Genomic DNA, 15578 nt, shown 5'->3' with positions numbered 1-15578 from the left:
ATGTATAGTGCAATTTTATGATAAATACAATCACATCTCCCAACACAATTGTTCAAACCAGGAATGAAGTCATTCTAATCTTTTGAAGGAAAAAAATGACGAGAAGGAAATTAAAATACAACTAGGTGCAAGTATATAGATGCAGCCAAATCTTTAGAACACAGCATATTAATACATTTGATGTTATTTGTCCCAAATAAGTACCCTGTTGATATGAATATTTATTGTCCCTTTGAAATTCATAGGCATACAGTGTTATTTGGGAAGAAAAAAAAAAAAAACTACAGCAGCTGCAGCACAGTTGCATGCAGGAAGCTACTGTAGTATTCAATATTCACTCTACACAGAAATCTTGGTGCATCTGTAATAGAATGGTCTAATCTGGCTTGCATTTGACATCTTACATTTCATCTTCTTTGTACTATCAATCAATTTACACTCATACCAAAAGAACGTGTATGTTTATATTAATCTCTCAAAACAGTGAACTTATTCCCTAACCCCATAAACAGAATTAAACAACTTCATCAGGCAATCCAAGGGTTTTCTTTCTTTTTTAAATACAGTAAATACCAAATGTAACAACAGAAACTGAACACATTAGATTGCACCTGCTGTTATTAAAAGTAGTAATTTTTCTGTTTCAGCTTACAGCTTTCTCTGTCAGTTCATTTTTGATCATCTAGTGTGCAGCGTCAACTGATGTGATTCACTTAACAATAAACAGTTCAGTAAGGATTTGCCCACATATACAATATGAGATATTACACCTTGCACATACCCTTAACAGAAAAACGCTCATCCAAACCAACTTCATCCTTTATAGCACATCAAAGATTGCTTAAGGCTTTTTTGTGTACAAATTACTGCAGTCCATGCTCAACAAACATAACTGAGATTAATATTTTTACAATTTAGAATACAAGGTGATATGGTTACAGCTAACGTAATGAACACTGCATTTGAACACAAGGCAATCCAAAATATCTGAGTTAACAGGAGTTACACAGTTTCATTATGAACTGCTTACAAACCATGTGAATATCTAACCATTTTGGTAAAATAATAGATGATCGACATCACAAGTAAACAGGCACAAGTAAATGGAAGAACAGGTCGTAGTTTCTGTCATCGAAAACACCTTTTAATTATGTTAGCCATTAAGCAACATCTATGCCACTGATTTAATATCATGAGAAGCAGGACTTGTTACAGTTTACTGAAGACAACGTGTAACTCAATAGAGGAACGCAACAGATTAATCTCTATCTACACTATATTCAAATCTAAGATAGCAAAACTGAAGATGGGGATCCTTAAGGAGAGGCTGCCAAATAAAAAGCAATTTGACTCTTAATAAATAAATGTGACAAAAGCATAACACAAATATAAACAACTACCGAATTAAGAGGAAAAATAAAGCTATGGTATATAAAGTATTACTTTGCAAAAGCACTTTTGTGCTGATGGGAAAAAATGCCAAATGTTGGCAGCAATTGTTAAGAAACGAGAAAGGGGATAGGGGCTTAAAAGTGCCTTTGTGGATAAAACTCCACTCTTCCTTTATTAGCCTGAGAAAATGTCTATTGTTATGATTGCTGCTGTTCTACGTCATTGTTATTTTCCATCACTGCGATGTTTACCGCTGTTGGTGATTTGGAGACGTTGTTCTGAGGACCCAGTTCAGCCAGTCCTTCCTCTGCATTTGTCCATGAGCTCATTGACTCATGTACTGTTACTGTGTGTTCCTCCATCTGCCTCTGGAGGCTGTCCATCTCCTCCCTGACAAGAAAAGAAATGAACATTTTAATCAAATTCAGCATTCATAGAACTCAGCACCATGTAACTAAAAGTTTCATGCAGCTGTGTGGATGGTGTGTAACTCAATCATTTAGGTGGGTCAACAGGCTTACTTCAGCTGCCGTAGACAGTTGTGCAAGTTATTGAGGGGTTCCTTGTTGACAGAAGTCGATGGTTTAAGCAACTCATCCAACAGCGAGGCAGGCACTGGGCAGTCTGGGATCTTAACTGGCGTCACTGGGTTGGATGGGTTCCCGTCACTCTTCAACTCCATGCGCTGCTGCTTCAAACAACATTACAAGGACACGTTTAATTACTTACCTTGAACAGGTACTACTTATCCCATATTATACCCACAGCCAAACAAAGATACTTTACCCTCCTTAGTCGATTCTGCTTGAAGTCTTGTTTGAGTTGCTGGTTCTGCAGCAGGACAGTCTTCATGCTGTTTCTTAGCTCACCAACCTTAGCCTGCAGCATGAACTTGTCCTTCCTGGTGTCGCTCAGCTCCTCCTGCACAGACTCCAGCTCCACCTTGATGTTCTGAGACAGGCAAGTTTATTTTAGTTATAAACTACCTTAAAAACAGGAAGGTGGCAGTAATGATACAGCAGAAATAATTCCCTTTCAATAACTAATTAAGTAGCACTTTATGGCATATTATAGCTGATGCTGAATACTTGCCTGCAGAGCTGTCTGTACATTATCCAGCTCCCTGTGGTGGCACTGTTCCATCATCTCTACCTGCTGCTTCTGAGCCTCAATCTCCCTCTGCCTCTGCTCCACCTCCCACTTCAGGTCTTCAACCTGAGTCAGCAGTCAATGTTAGAAATCAATTCTTCCGAGAGATATTTGATCTACAACAAGTGATGTGTGTGAGCTATGCTGAAACAGATTTCTAAGAACTGAAATGCTGACAGCTGTAGTGACAAAATAAATTAAACACTTAATGATCAATCAATTCAGTCTAATAAAAATGAGAAATAAAAAACATATTTGAATACTATAATAACAGACTGTAACTTTTGCACGACATATATTATAACCCAACTAATAAGAGTACAGGCCAGGACCAGTCCATACCTCTTGATTGGTGAGGGGCTGCTTAGCTAGCTCCTCATCAAGTTGTTTCTGGAGGATCTGAAGCTTGGCATGAGCCTCAGAAAGCTCTTCTTGGAACCTGGAAACTTCCTGAGTGTGCTGGTTATCCTGAGCCCTGCAGAGCATGACACATGCAATAACAAATTATTATAACAGGTGAGATGCACAATCACTATAGATCTTACAACACAATTTTATAAATTTACTGTAAAATTTTAAATCAGACAAAAGCACGTACTGGAGTTTCTGAGCTTCACTCTGCAAAGCTTTAACAAAGTCCTCTTTGGCCTGCAAGTCTTTCTTGATCTCTGACAGCTCCAGCATGGCTGCCCTGTAGTGCCTTCTATTATGGGCTGCCTCTGCCTTTGCTGCTGCCACCTAAAGGACACATCACACAATTACAAGCCAGGATGTCACTGGACATGGGATAACAAAATCATTACACTTAAATGAAGCATAGGATTGTAAAGACAAACTGAATAAAATTGATGGGGTATTTTAGCAACAAGAAAAAGAGAAAATACCTGTTCTTTCAGGTCCTTGACTTTGGTTTTCTCTTTCTCCAAACTAAGCTGCAAAGTTTGCACCATCTGCTTCATTTGCTGGTCCTCCTCTTCTTTGCGCTTAAGAACAGCTTGAACCTAGAAAAAAACAAAACAAAACAACAATGCTCTGTTAGAAAAATAACAATTTCTTAGCCATAATTTCGTGGGTTGTCTACCGATAAGACTGATTAACAACATGGGGGTAATCCAGATCAAACGAAACGCTATGAGATTACAGACTAAATTCTTCACCTGTAAGTTGAGCTGGACAAGATCGGCCTCCCTCTTCGCTAAGGCAGACTCCAAAATGTTAGCATGGTCCCGCAATGCATTGTGGGACTGTGCTAATCCGTCCAGTTTCCCTTTTTCATGTTCCAGCTCAAGTGCCAACTTCTTGTTGGCATCCTCTAGTTTCCTGATCCGCTTCTTGAAGCAGCGAGACTCTTGAAGCTGTGAAAAATAAAAAATAAAAAATGCCCGTCACGAACCGAGTGATTTCCAGGTGAAAACATACTGCTCAAGCATGGCTATTCTGCATAACTGAAAATAGAGATTAAATGATGATTTATAGACAAAAAGTGTGTTACAAAAACATGAACAAATCAAAAATCTACAGAAAGACACATTTCACCTCATCCTCAAGCTCCAGAACCTTCTCCTGATACTCCTCCAGCTCTGTGGAGGTGAGTGTGATCACTTCCTGCAGCTCCTTCTCTAGCATAGTCTTGCTGCTGGTTACAGCTTGCAGCTCAGCCTGTAAAGATTCAATCTTCTCCTGTATGAAAGATGAAACTATGCGTTATTTCAAAAAGTGTCAGATCATCAACAGCTAGTCATCTAGGATTCTTAGCAATGAACATGGAGGATATCGTTATGACAAAGAAATAAAAGGTTTTCAAGTCAATTCCATGAGTGCCTTTTTAACTAGACTCATTATCAAGATCACAGTATATATCTGGCACACTATATTTGAAGATTAAAATTATCTTTAGTTTTGCTTGAGGCAGGTCTAACATCCCTCGACTTTAAAGTGATCACCTTCAAAAAAGAAATCACAGACTTCAGCTGCAATTTCATCCCAGGAATGTTTTCCAGGGACCAGAGTCTTTTAAGGGATCCTATCCTTCGCCCCCTACATTTCAACTAGGAAGCAAGGGCTTTAAAGGATTAATGGGGAGATATTTCAGCCCAACAAAGGTCCCTAGAAAGGAGGTAGTCCTTTTGAGACTACCCTGAACTTTTGTGTTCACAGCTGAATGTGTCCGTTTGATCGAGTATTCACAGATTTTTATTTAATTTTCACCCTTCTGTATCAGTCATCTCAAACTGAATAACCACAACAGCTTATAAAATCTATTGACTTTAAGTTGAGCGGCAGGAATAGTTGTTACTGTTCGTAAAAGCAACATTCAAACTCAGACAGACAATCGTTTTGGCAGATTCAGAATGAATCTCACTTTTCTGTGAGAACAAAGCAGTCAAATCAGAACAATGAAACATTTCACCTCGCTTAAGCTCTGAAGCACAAATTAAAAAAACATCTAAAACCCTGTAGAAATGTGTAAAATTCACAGTTTTTAAGTTAATGGAGCTGATGAGCACTTCCTCGTGTTTCTACCATGGAGTGAGTCACAGCTGAGAGGACAGCACAGACAGGGACCTTCAATGGTCGATCATCTCCACTATGAGATATAAAAAAAAACACCTAAAACTGTATCATTAAAGAGTTGAAGCATGCTTCCTGCTTTTACTGTGCTCAGCATGGCAGTGCTGTGACTCTGACAGGATGCCAGTGACACATTTCAGGACTTAATTTGGCTAATCTACTTTGAACCTTAGACCTCAGTGGAAATGCAACAGACCTTGGGCTGAAATAATCTTCTGGCTTCTGGAAAAAAGCCCCGACCCATTTAAGCTTTGGGTGGCGTTTGTCAAAATACGCTTTTCCCATTATCATCTAATGATTGAGTGAGAAGCACCAGGGACAGAAAATAAACATGCACTTTACTGTGCTCTTCTTTCATCTTTATTTGGTTAAACTGCATTGCTCTCCTCCACAGCTTTAACACAGAATAACACTTCAGTGATTGATGTTTCTTACATCTGAGATTCTGAGCCAAACTGTATGCTGTAGCAGTGAATTTAAAAGAGAACTGTCGAGGGCTGGGAGGTTTGTATATTACCTGTAAGACCTGGCTGTTTCCCCCATCTGAAACCTGGGCCTTGAGTTTAACCAGCTCTGCTTCTGCGGTCTCCTTGTCAGTCAGAGCCTCTTGAAGCCTCCTGCTCAAAATGCCCACAGCATTCTCGTAGGCCTTGTGTTTGGCTTTCATCTCTTTCTGAGCACTGGTCAGATCTGTTCCCAGCCTCTTCACGCGCACCTTCTGCTCTGAGATGGCTCTATTTTGATGCAAATTTAAAAAAAAAAAAAAAAAAAGAGTTTGGTTAAACTTGATTATTCTGAAAACTCATCACATGTGGGAGCTCAAGCTGCCTGTGTGAAGTGTGCAAGTTGAAAATAAGATTCTATTAGCAGCTACATTAACACACAAACACACTAAAGATGCAGGTGCACGTACATATTTCCATGAGGAGATCTGACATTGCATAAGTCATGTCTTCTATCCACATTTAGAAATAGAACTTAACAAAGATGTTCACTGTCAGAGCAGTTACTGTGGGAATTATTTAGGCAACTGAAATCTCAAAGCAGCACATTACTCACTTTTTGGCTTCTGCCTCCATCTGCTCCACCTGTTTCCTCAGGCCCTCGTTCTCTTGAGTCACTGCTGCCAGCTGGTTCTGATCGAACTGCAGAGACTGGGTTCGAAGAAAAACAGAATAGAACCATTTACGGCAAAAATGCTGCAGGACAACTTTCCTTTTTCTTAAACATTACTTTTAAATACTTTGCTGAATAACTGAGTAATAACTAAATGAGTAACAAAAATAAGACAAATTACAATACCTGAATCTGGGTTTCTAGCTGATCCCTTTCTGTCTGAATGGCTTCCAAGTGGGCTTCCATATTATTCATTTGCTCTTGGACCCTTGCCACCTCCTTCTGCAACCGAGCCTGCTCCAGCTCTGCCTTCTGCTTCTCACCCTGGACGCCCAGCAGCTCCTGCTTCAGGTCCTTCACCTCCACCAACAGACGCTTTTTGGTGGACTTGAGTTCACTAATCAACTGGTCTTTGGAGATGGCGTCCCGCCGGTATGCTTCCACCATCACCTGTAATGTCAATGACATTGTGTGCCTAGAATGAAACACTCTGGGAGGATTCTCTTCTTTCAAGGAATGAGAGTAGTCTTGCTTAAATCTGCCTTGACCAAGACTGTGTGCAAAAGACTGCACACGAGAGATACACTGCAGGAAAGAGGGCTGCAACAGGATTTGAATACTAAAATGCATCATCTCCAAGCTTGAGCGAGATATATTTCATAAAAGAGTAACAAAAAGAGTTGTATGTTTCAGAGGTCACTTCTTAAAAAGCCTTGTTCCACGAACAGAACGCATAACGTTTTAGAAAATATTGCAGGAAACCGACAAAAGAAAGCTGTGGTGGACACTTATTCTTTATACCGAGCCTTTCAAAATCCCAAGTAGTTGAAGCTGCTCAAGTATATTGTGTATAAAAAAAGATAAAAACATTCAAAAAGAAGAGGGAACTGGTTGAAGAGAAGCAATAAATGAGATGAATAAAGATTAATAAAAAAGTACGTAGAGTCTACAAAAATGCAAACCTTAAGAGATACAATATAGAGCCCGTTTCTGTCATTCTGTCAGTTAACCCCACCCACTCTGTGACAGTTTGTCAGTGCAAGAAAGCCACCATTGCTCAATCCAACGAGGCATGTCAACCAGCACTTTAGGCATTCATTAGAGAATCTGACTGCTATGTGGCTCTACAATACACCATCCCACAACATCATCATCAATTGCCAGCTGGGAGATTTCTGACAAGCATTTCATGTACATCAAGTCTGCCCTTTTCTCTGGCTTCTACTAATTCTAGATAGTGGGAGAGAGACTGTCTTACCTTTTGTTGCTGGAACTGCTCCTTTAGTTTCTGAGCTTGTTTCTTCAGGGAATTATTATCTTGTTGCAGAGTTTCAATCTGTAACATAACAAAAGTTCTTCAATTTTCAAATCTAAACAGATCCCCCAAAAGAGAAAAAATATATACACCAAAAAGCATGAAAAAAAGAAAACAGTTCAGCATTTTAAACATTAAAAACCATTAAAGAAACCATGGAAACCATCCATCTTTAAGCTCATATTATACTGCTTTCTCTGTTGTCTTGTACCTGATTGGCTTTGATTTGGACTTCTTGTCTGAGCTGATCCAATACATCTGAGGCCACCAGAACATCTTCTCCCAGCTGCTCAGCACCCTCATCAAGTTCCCTCTTATCAGCTCGGGCTGCCTGGAGTGCCACCTCCAGAACAATTTTCTCATTCTGGAGATACTGGATGTTGTCATCCTTGGCATTGCCTTCTGTCTGCAGCTCAGCCAGCTGGGACTCGAGCTCAAGGTACCGAGCCTCTAGCTGATTGATGGACTGCTCTTTGGTGTGTAGGTTCTCCTGAGTAGTTGTCAGCTGACGCATCAGCTCCAGATGTTCTTTCTGAAGGGACTGCAGCTGCACATCCTTTTGGGAAAGAGTCAACCTTACCTAAAAGAAAAAAAAACAAAACAGTGTGACAGGATAGTTTTGAAAAGATTTCACCAACAACACCAGGAGGAAAATAAGTAACTGTTAAATTTGGAGTAAGTACCTGCTCCAGCTCCCTTTCCAGGGTGCTCGCTGTGTTGGCTAGTTTTATTAAGCGCTCTCGCTCTTCTTCAAACTCATCTAATTTGTGCTGCAGATCATCTTCCACCATAGTCTTTGCATCCTGGATCTGCTTGTAAGCAGACTCTTGGGTCAGCATGTCTGCCTACATCACAGACATTAAAAGGATGCAAAACTCAAGTTCAAATCAAGATGCAACATATTTCAAGATACTTACTCACAGAATCCTTTTCCTGCACAATTTGCCAAAAAATGGTTTAATTTGCCTCTACATCCAAACCTGACGATGCCAGTGATGTTGACAGAATATACCTCAATGCTCTGCAGCTGTACAGCAATACGCTCTTTTTCTTTAATGGAGCGGTGTTGGGTCTCGGTGAGTTGATGAGAAAGTGTCACATTTTCCAGCTTAAGGTGTTCCATAACACCAATCTGAGTCATCTGTCCAGCCTTTAAAAGTAAGGATAAAACCAACCATTGTGATGTTCTGACTCTTTGTCTCATGCCAGTCCATGGTACCAAATCCACTGCTTAATCATCAACCTTACCTGCATGTTGGCCATTTCACTTTGCAGTCGTACTCTTGCCTCTTGAGCCATTGCTAGTTGCTGCTGGTACCACTGTCTGACTTGCTGGAGTGAGTCAATCTCAGCCTGGGAGGTCTTTAGTCTGCTCTGTAGGGTGCTGCGCTCCAGCTGCACCTGCTGAAGCTGACTCTGAAGGCCACCCATCTGCTGACGCAAATCCTGAACTGCAAAAGAGAAAGATCAAAACAACACATTCAAAAACATGGACATGGGTCGGGGTGACAATATACCAAGGCCTCCGTCACTCACCTGTATTGTCCCTTGAAGTTACAGTGTTTTGCAACTCCTCAACCTTCACCATCAGCCTGTTGTATTGATCTTCAGAAACCTTCAGGTCATTGCTCAGAGAAGTCAGACTGGCATTCTTGCTCTCCAGACTGCCTTGAAGCTCCACCATGGCCCTCTCTAGCTGGCCGCAGTTTTGCCGCAGTGTGCCAACCTCCGTAGTGAGGGCACTCTGCTTCTCCTGGCTGGCTTGAGCTTCCTCCTTTTTAGCCTGCAGCTGAGCATTTACTGTAGCAAGCTGGGCCTGAAGCTCTGTCTTCTCCTTCAAAGCCTAGAAGACAGGGCATGTGGTTCCAGCATTAAACCCCATTCTTCCCATTATAATAGCTGAGTTGATAGGTGCTATATGCAGCAGGTCAAAAAATGTAATTATCAAAACCAGTAGATCACCTGATTGGCCTCAGATGACAAGGATTCCAGCTGACCCTCAAGTCTCATTTTCTCTTTCAGTACCTGGAGCATTTCATCATGGCCCATCACAGAACTCTCCAAGGAAACGCTGAAACATATATGAACATTAATGCAAATGGACAATTAATCATCAAGTTCCACATCTACTTATGGAAAACATTTTGTGATTTGGGGAAAAAAAATAAATGTGTGCGGTCAGTTTAGTCTCGATAGTTCACCTTTATCTGAAAAAGCAAAGAAAATGACCTGCTAGAGAAACTGTCCCTGCGGCTGCGAGGTTCAGCCGTCTCTTCTCTCCCCTGCTCCATCTCCAGCAGGTGCTGCTCTTCACTGGCCGCCTGCAGCACCTCCTGTAGGGACGGGAACTCACCCATGGCCTCAGGGGCAATCTCCCTCCCCTCCACCGTGTAAGGCCCCTGCTGCCTTCCCACTGCAGCAGAGAGCATACCGTAGGTTCCCCTGGTGGACACACTGCTGTAAGAAGAGCTGTCACTATCGTTGCCATCATTGCCTTGCCGCGCTCCAGATTCACTGCCATCCATTTCGGACATGTTGTCGCTGACTTGGAGAGAAGCGCTGGGCTGCTCCTCTGTCTCACAGGTGCTGGACTCTGACATCACACTGACCTCAGACAGTGTGGACACAGAGCTAATGCTCGACTGTAGGGAGCCACGGGTGTTATCTCCAGTCTTCACGCCACCTCCTCCTCCACCCCCAACATCACTCTCAGGTGATTTGTAGTCAGCCAGGGAGTGGATCTTGCTGGGGCGAGGCGACCTGGACTTTCTCTCCTTGGAAGGGGGAATTCCCAGGCTACCGAGTTTGGGGCCTCGTGGAACGCTGGTCCTCAGGAAAGAATATTCCTTTGTCATAGCAACAGTGTTAGCCCGGGGTAGTGCCTCCGGATGCAACATCAGCTCTGGATCGAGAGTACTGAATGGTCTGTTTTTGGCAGTAGTGCGATGAGACTAAAAAACAGAAGAAAAAAACAATCCAAAGTTTATGGAGATATTAAAGAGAAGTCTATGTCCAACAATGAACTAACAACAGCATTCACTCACTCTCTCCTTATGCCGCTGCACTCTGTATTGTTTAAGTTGCTCCTCTAATCGGCGGCGAGCTTCAAGGCGAATCTTTTCCTCATTCTCCATCTCCAAGGATGGCCTCTGGTTAGCTGAAGTGAGAGATGTCAGACCAAACTGAAAACTGCATACCACCCAAACACACCACAGTAGTTTACTTACACTTCTATTCTAAAGACTGCAAAAAAGCTAGATCCTGCAGGTAAACACTTTAATCATACAGTGAGGATCAAAGTTACTGTAATACTCGTTTTAAACAAATGATTCAAACTGGAATGATGTCAATCTCTATTTAATAATCAAGACTTCTATAAATGTGTTAAGCAGATATACTGAATAACAGTTATGTTCCTGTGGTGTTAATCAACCAAACCAAGACAAACCAAATCGCCATAACTTAAAAAAGTTCATAGCTGTGAATAACAGTACTTGCTGTATTTCAATTCAAAATACCAAAGAAAAGATTTTTAAAAAAAAAAATTAAAAAAAGCTAAAAGATTAGTTCCAAAACACAGTCATTAGCCCACAGTGTTCGAAATGAAGCACCCACACCAAACATGAGGCAAGCAATCAACTGTCCGAGGGAGTTTTAGTAAGACGGTAGACTCAAACAGCTAAAAGAGATTTCCTCTGAATCCTTCTGTTCAGACACAAGAGTTACAAAGATATGTCCACATTCCACAGCAAAATGAAGTTAGGATATAGGGGGTTAATGAGGGGGCATTCACTCCACATAATTTTATGCTTACACAGTTCAGTCTCCTGCATAGGCATACTGAGCCTGAGCGACTGCAAAGTATCACCCTTGTGAACCGTGACCTCAGCACTAGCCCCCTCAGACCTCTCTAGCATCATGGGTGGATAAGCAGCCACACCTGGGGAGGGCTCTTGGGTCTGTGAGTTGACAGGGGAGCTGGTGCTCTGAGGAGGAGCTGTCAGAGGCAAAGGCCCATTAATAAGAGTGTCTCCTGCAGCACTGAAGCCAGCAACTACTCCATTTCCATTTGGCATCTCATCTGAAGTTGCAGGACCTGAGAAAAGAAAAGGAAAAAAAAAAAAAAGGGGGGGGTAGAAAAAGCCTTCAGGAATGTGAGACTCAGCTATGACAGCTTCACGAGAACAAGCCAGTGGCCGTGATTCTCTTTGCAAACTGGCTCGACAACTTAGTCTAGCAACAATATTTTAAGTGACAAAGGTGACACTTCGCTACTAAAACATTCCTTCAGCTGCAAATATGCTTGCATTGAAGAGAACAAATTTAAAAGGGCCTGGAAATCTGTTTGTTCTCTAAGCTTCACACTATGATCAGAAACTAACTAAATAAATAAATACTTGATTGCGCACACATTTGCATCAGATGTTGGAACAGATTTGTACAGATGAATGAAAAATACTTTTTGTAGTTGAGGTGGTGAGTGTGTATATATGTTCCATCAAAATTAAGCAAGAATCTTTCAAATCTGCTCATTTTGCTGACCTACGGTCAATCAAAAATTGATCAGACCTACGTACTGACACAACAGGCAGACTTCAAAAATGCTCATTTAAAATTGCACAATATTCAAAATCCTAATGAATTTTCAAGCCGAATAGCTACTGAAACGCTAATTCTTTCCAATCTAATACAGGAAAATGATGACAGACGTCATGGTAACACTATTCAGACGCAGATGTTTTGTTTCTATTGCCTTGATTCTGACAAACATTTTCTTGTTAATCTGTTGTAAATTCCAAGACTCAAAAGCTCAAAATATATTTGCATTCGGTTTTGTTTTCTCTGAGGCTTTCTCACTGTAGAATCTAAACACAGCTGCCCAACTGATGATGACTAATTAGAATTCTGTTCAGCTATCTAACATGTTTATTTAAAGAGCCATGGAACACGGAGCGGTGAAAAGCATCAGCCTTTGCAGCAAGCATAAAACAGGTCATGCACAGTGGGATACACGCTTAGATAAAGGAGATACCAGTCATGTGACTCAAGAACAGACGTTTGCTGATCAAAATGCAGAATTAGAACTGAGCATTTCAACATTTTACTAAATCAGTGTAAGTAATGTCTAATGTAAAGGCTACATATGCATTACCTTAGATTTGATTTTTCCCCCCCTATAACATCTCCAGCAATTCACAACTGGCCCCTTATTTATTAGCTCAGCAGTAGAGAGAGCTGGGTGTCACATCAACACGTACGATTCTTAGCCACACCACTTTAAAACAATAAATAAATTCTGTCAAAACAGTATTAGCACTCACCATTAGGAATATCCTTTGTGTTTTGTGCGTTATCCAGCCCTTGTTTCAATTGTGTTTCACATTCCATCATGGGGGCTTGTGCCTCTTTAGACTTTATAACTTGGTCATCACGATGATTGCTGGACTCCATCTGAGCTGCCTCTGGCTGGCCAGTATCCACTTCCATTAAGAAAACTAACAGTCACAGTATTGCTGGTGCACTTTTGGATTCAATGTCTTATAAAACCATTTTCTGCAGAAGAGGAGTGCCTGAGAGCATGTCAGTACCCAGAGGTACTTCTGAACGCAGACCACTGAGGAGAGAAAAACATAAAAATCAATACATATCACAGGAGATTTGTAGCTTCTCGCCAATGTTCTGCTTTAGATACTAACGATGTTATGTAACAACACAGCCTGCTTTAAACATAAGATGGAGTCAAGCGCTAACGAGCTTGCTCGACAGTTAAGTGGATTGTGTAGAGTTAAATATAGCTTTAATTGCAATAACACGGCAAGTAGCAAGCAGAAATGGCACACACTTAGCAAACATGACAGGTCAAACCTGATAGCTTTACAGCTCCCAAATTATCCGCTCAGGATAAATTACAAATAAGTGTCTGATATTTCAAAATAAATGGGTACAATCTCCTCGAGGACAAGAGATACGCCCAATCAACTGGCGTGTAAATCCATGAGTTTGTATGGCAGAGAGGGTAATATCAGTTTAATTGTAAGGTCGGCCAATGCCATAGTGCTTTGTTTGACTTTTCGATTATTCTAGCTTGACTGCGGCAGACTTAAACACGGTGACAACGGCACTAGTAGTGTGCAATAACACAATTTTAACGAATGCTATTCATTATTTTGCAACCAATGATAACTTTTGACATATAGGCAGTGTTGCTAGGATAAGTGTCATACAGGAGCTGGATTGCTTTGCCAGTCGGTTTAGCGCGGGTCTGAGGGGAGTCTGCATTTCGTATCATAACAGTAATACATGGACGGAAACTAAATTGTTTTACATTGCTATTTGTTGGTCGATTAGCTTCCATCCCCCCACCCCAGTCAATGGCAGATGAAAGACTTGATGGTAGGTGGCTAACAGCATTTAGAGTTGCTAACGTAGCAGCTAGGCGTGTTTCCCACGAAAAGCTAAACCTGCTAAGTCGCTAGCTAGTTTCGTTTTCGAGGACAGTTTCTGAAAGAATTCAAGAAATTCAACGAATCAGCCATTGTCACGTTATTGCATTACACCCCTCATCTGTTAATTAGAAAGTGACAGCAACGCTAAATGTTACAGAAATAACAAATACTCACCAGTTTTTCGCGAGCTCCGTCTCTTACTACGTGGCTGTTTAGTTTCCGTCTCTTTATCTATCCGACCGGAAACATAGGGGACAAAATAATGTAGTGTACGGTAAAAAGAAAACTAAGCTTGCCAGGTAACCAACAATCGTTTGTCTATACTTACATAATTTGTATTTTAAATACTTAAAGCTTTACACGACATTATTTAATTGTTAGTGATTAAATACATATAACTGTGGTGCATTTATTACACGAACCATAATATGGAACGGACAGAGTTTCTAGTGGATGTAGTCAGATGCTATGCTTGCTGTCAAAAAGCTGCGCCTTGCTTTTCAGCAGTGCAGCTAACCGGTATCCCGATGCTATGATAAGCAGCTGGTGTCAGTTTTTCAGCTTTACGCCATACGTGCAATAAAGTGCAATAATAGGGATATCATTATATAATACCGCTTCTCTATGTAACAAACATTAAACTAGATTGCACAGAGTATTTGAGTTAAGTTACAATTGCTTCCTCAATAAAATCACAAACAAATTAGTTTTGGAATAATAAAAGAAAATGTACAACAAATAAAAAAGTAATTCTCCTAATGGATAGAAGTGATTCTGCATGTCCCAACTAGAAACGAGAATATGATACGTGGTCTTTTTATTGCAAACATTTCACAATCATATTTAACTCAATCTTTATTTCAACCTTGAAAAGCAAGTACAAAATATTATCTTAATGCTATTACTAAATAAAGCCTGTGAACTTGAACTGTTGGTGGGGCACCTTTATTATTCTAGGGAAACAGTTATCCATTCTAAAGAAATGTTGCTACTGATATTATATCTAAAATATCTTACTTAATGTGGACGTGGACATGTTTAGACAGGTAGGTATATGCTATTCATGGACAGTATGGCCATTGATACCATACCTGTAAATCAATTTAATTACAATTAGCTTTTGAGTAGATATGACACATCCCCAAACAGATAATAGTTGGAATTACTGTGTCACATCAATAAAATCAGTTCACACGTAACTAAAAGGATGGACAGTACAGTACAGCTGAAAGTATTGACCAGTGTCCGGTTACCCTACAGGATACAGAAAGCTGCCAGGTGCAATGTGGTCAATTAAAATGTCTCAGACTCAAACTGCTGGCAACTTTAACTGCCATGCTACCAACAACCACAACAAGATCATAGAACCTCCAACACTGATGCTATTAATAAAGTGTAATTTTCTAGGAAGTACCAAATTAGTGTGGCATGTACAAGTTCAGAAATATTTAAATATATCTGTGATGTCATTGAAGTGTGGGCACTTGAATAATAGTAATAGCTAGCTACTAATTATGTTAATCAATGACTAGGGACTGGGGTTTAAATGACATTTTGCGCACGCAACGAATTGAATCCAGTTTCCTTTC

General features: G+C 40.7%; 1 protein-coding gene across 3 annotated transcripts; it reads right to left on the bottom strand.

The window, feature by feature from the left end:
• Position 1: 1 nt before the first annotated feature.
• golga3 (golgin A3) lies at positions 2–14226 on the bottom strand. Of its 3 annotated transcripts, none has more exons than XM_072388448.1 (24): positions 14164–14226; positions 12865–13157; positions 11358–11639; positions 10588–10700; positions 9773–10494; positions 9506–9614; positions 9080–9386; positions 8792–8994; positions 8556–8693; positions 8227–8388; positions 7755–8123; positions 7487–7564; positions 6415–6678; positions 6172–6266; positions 5630–5846; positions 4078–4221; positions 3699–3896; positions 3426–3542; positions 3140–3279; positions 2884–3016; positions 2485–2607; positions 2179–2343; positions 1914–2083; positions 2–1782 (listed from the first exon to the last, which is right to left on the bottom strand). In XM_072388448.1, exons 2-24 carry the CDS (start codon positions 13028–13030, stop codon positions 1590–1592), a joined length of 4608 nt encoding a protein of 1535 aa, XP_072244549.1. In that variant the 5' UTR covers positions 13031–13157; positions 14164–14226; the 3' UTR covers positions 2–1589. The 3 variants fall into 3 exon arrangements, with proteins under 3 accessions (XP_072244549.1, XP_072244550.1, XP_072244551.1); XM_072388449.1 differs by having other exon boundaries at positions 1914–2080; XM_072388450.1 differs by having other exon boundaries at positions 11484–11639.
• Between the last annotated feature and the right edge of the window lie 1352 nt (positions 14227–15578).

The sequence above is a fragment of the Leuresthes tenuis genome, unplaced genomic scaffold (assembly GCF_036924035.1).
Source record: "Leuresthes tenuis unplaced genomic scaffold, fLeuTen1.0.hap1 SCAF_6, whole genome shotgun sequence".
In the NCBI taxonomy this organism is placed as follows: domain Eukaryota; kingdom Metazoa; phylum Chordata; class Actinopteri; order Atheriniformes; family Atherinopsidae; genus Leuresthes; species Leuresthes tenuis.
The sequence above is the reverse complement of the archived record's forward strand: the minus strand, read 5'-3'. Positions and strand labels throughout refer to the sequence as shown.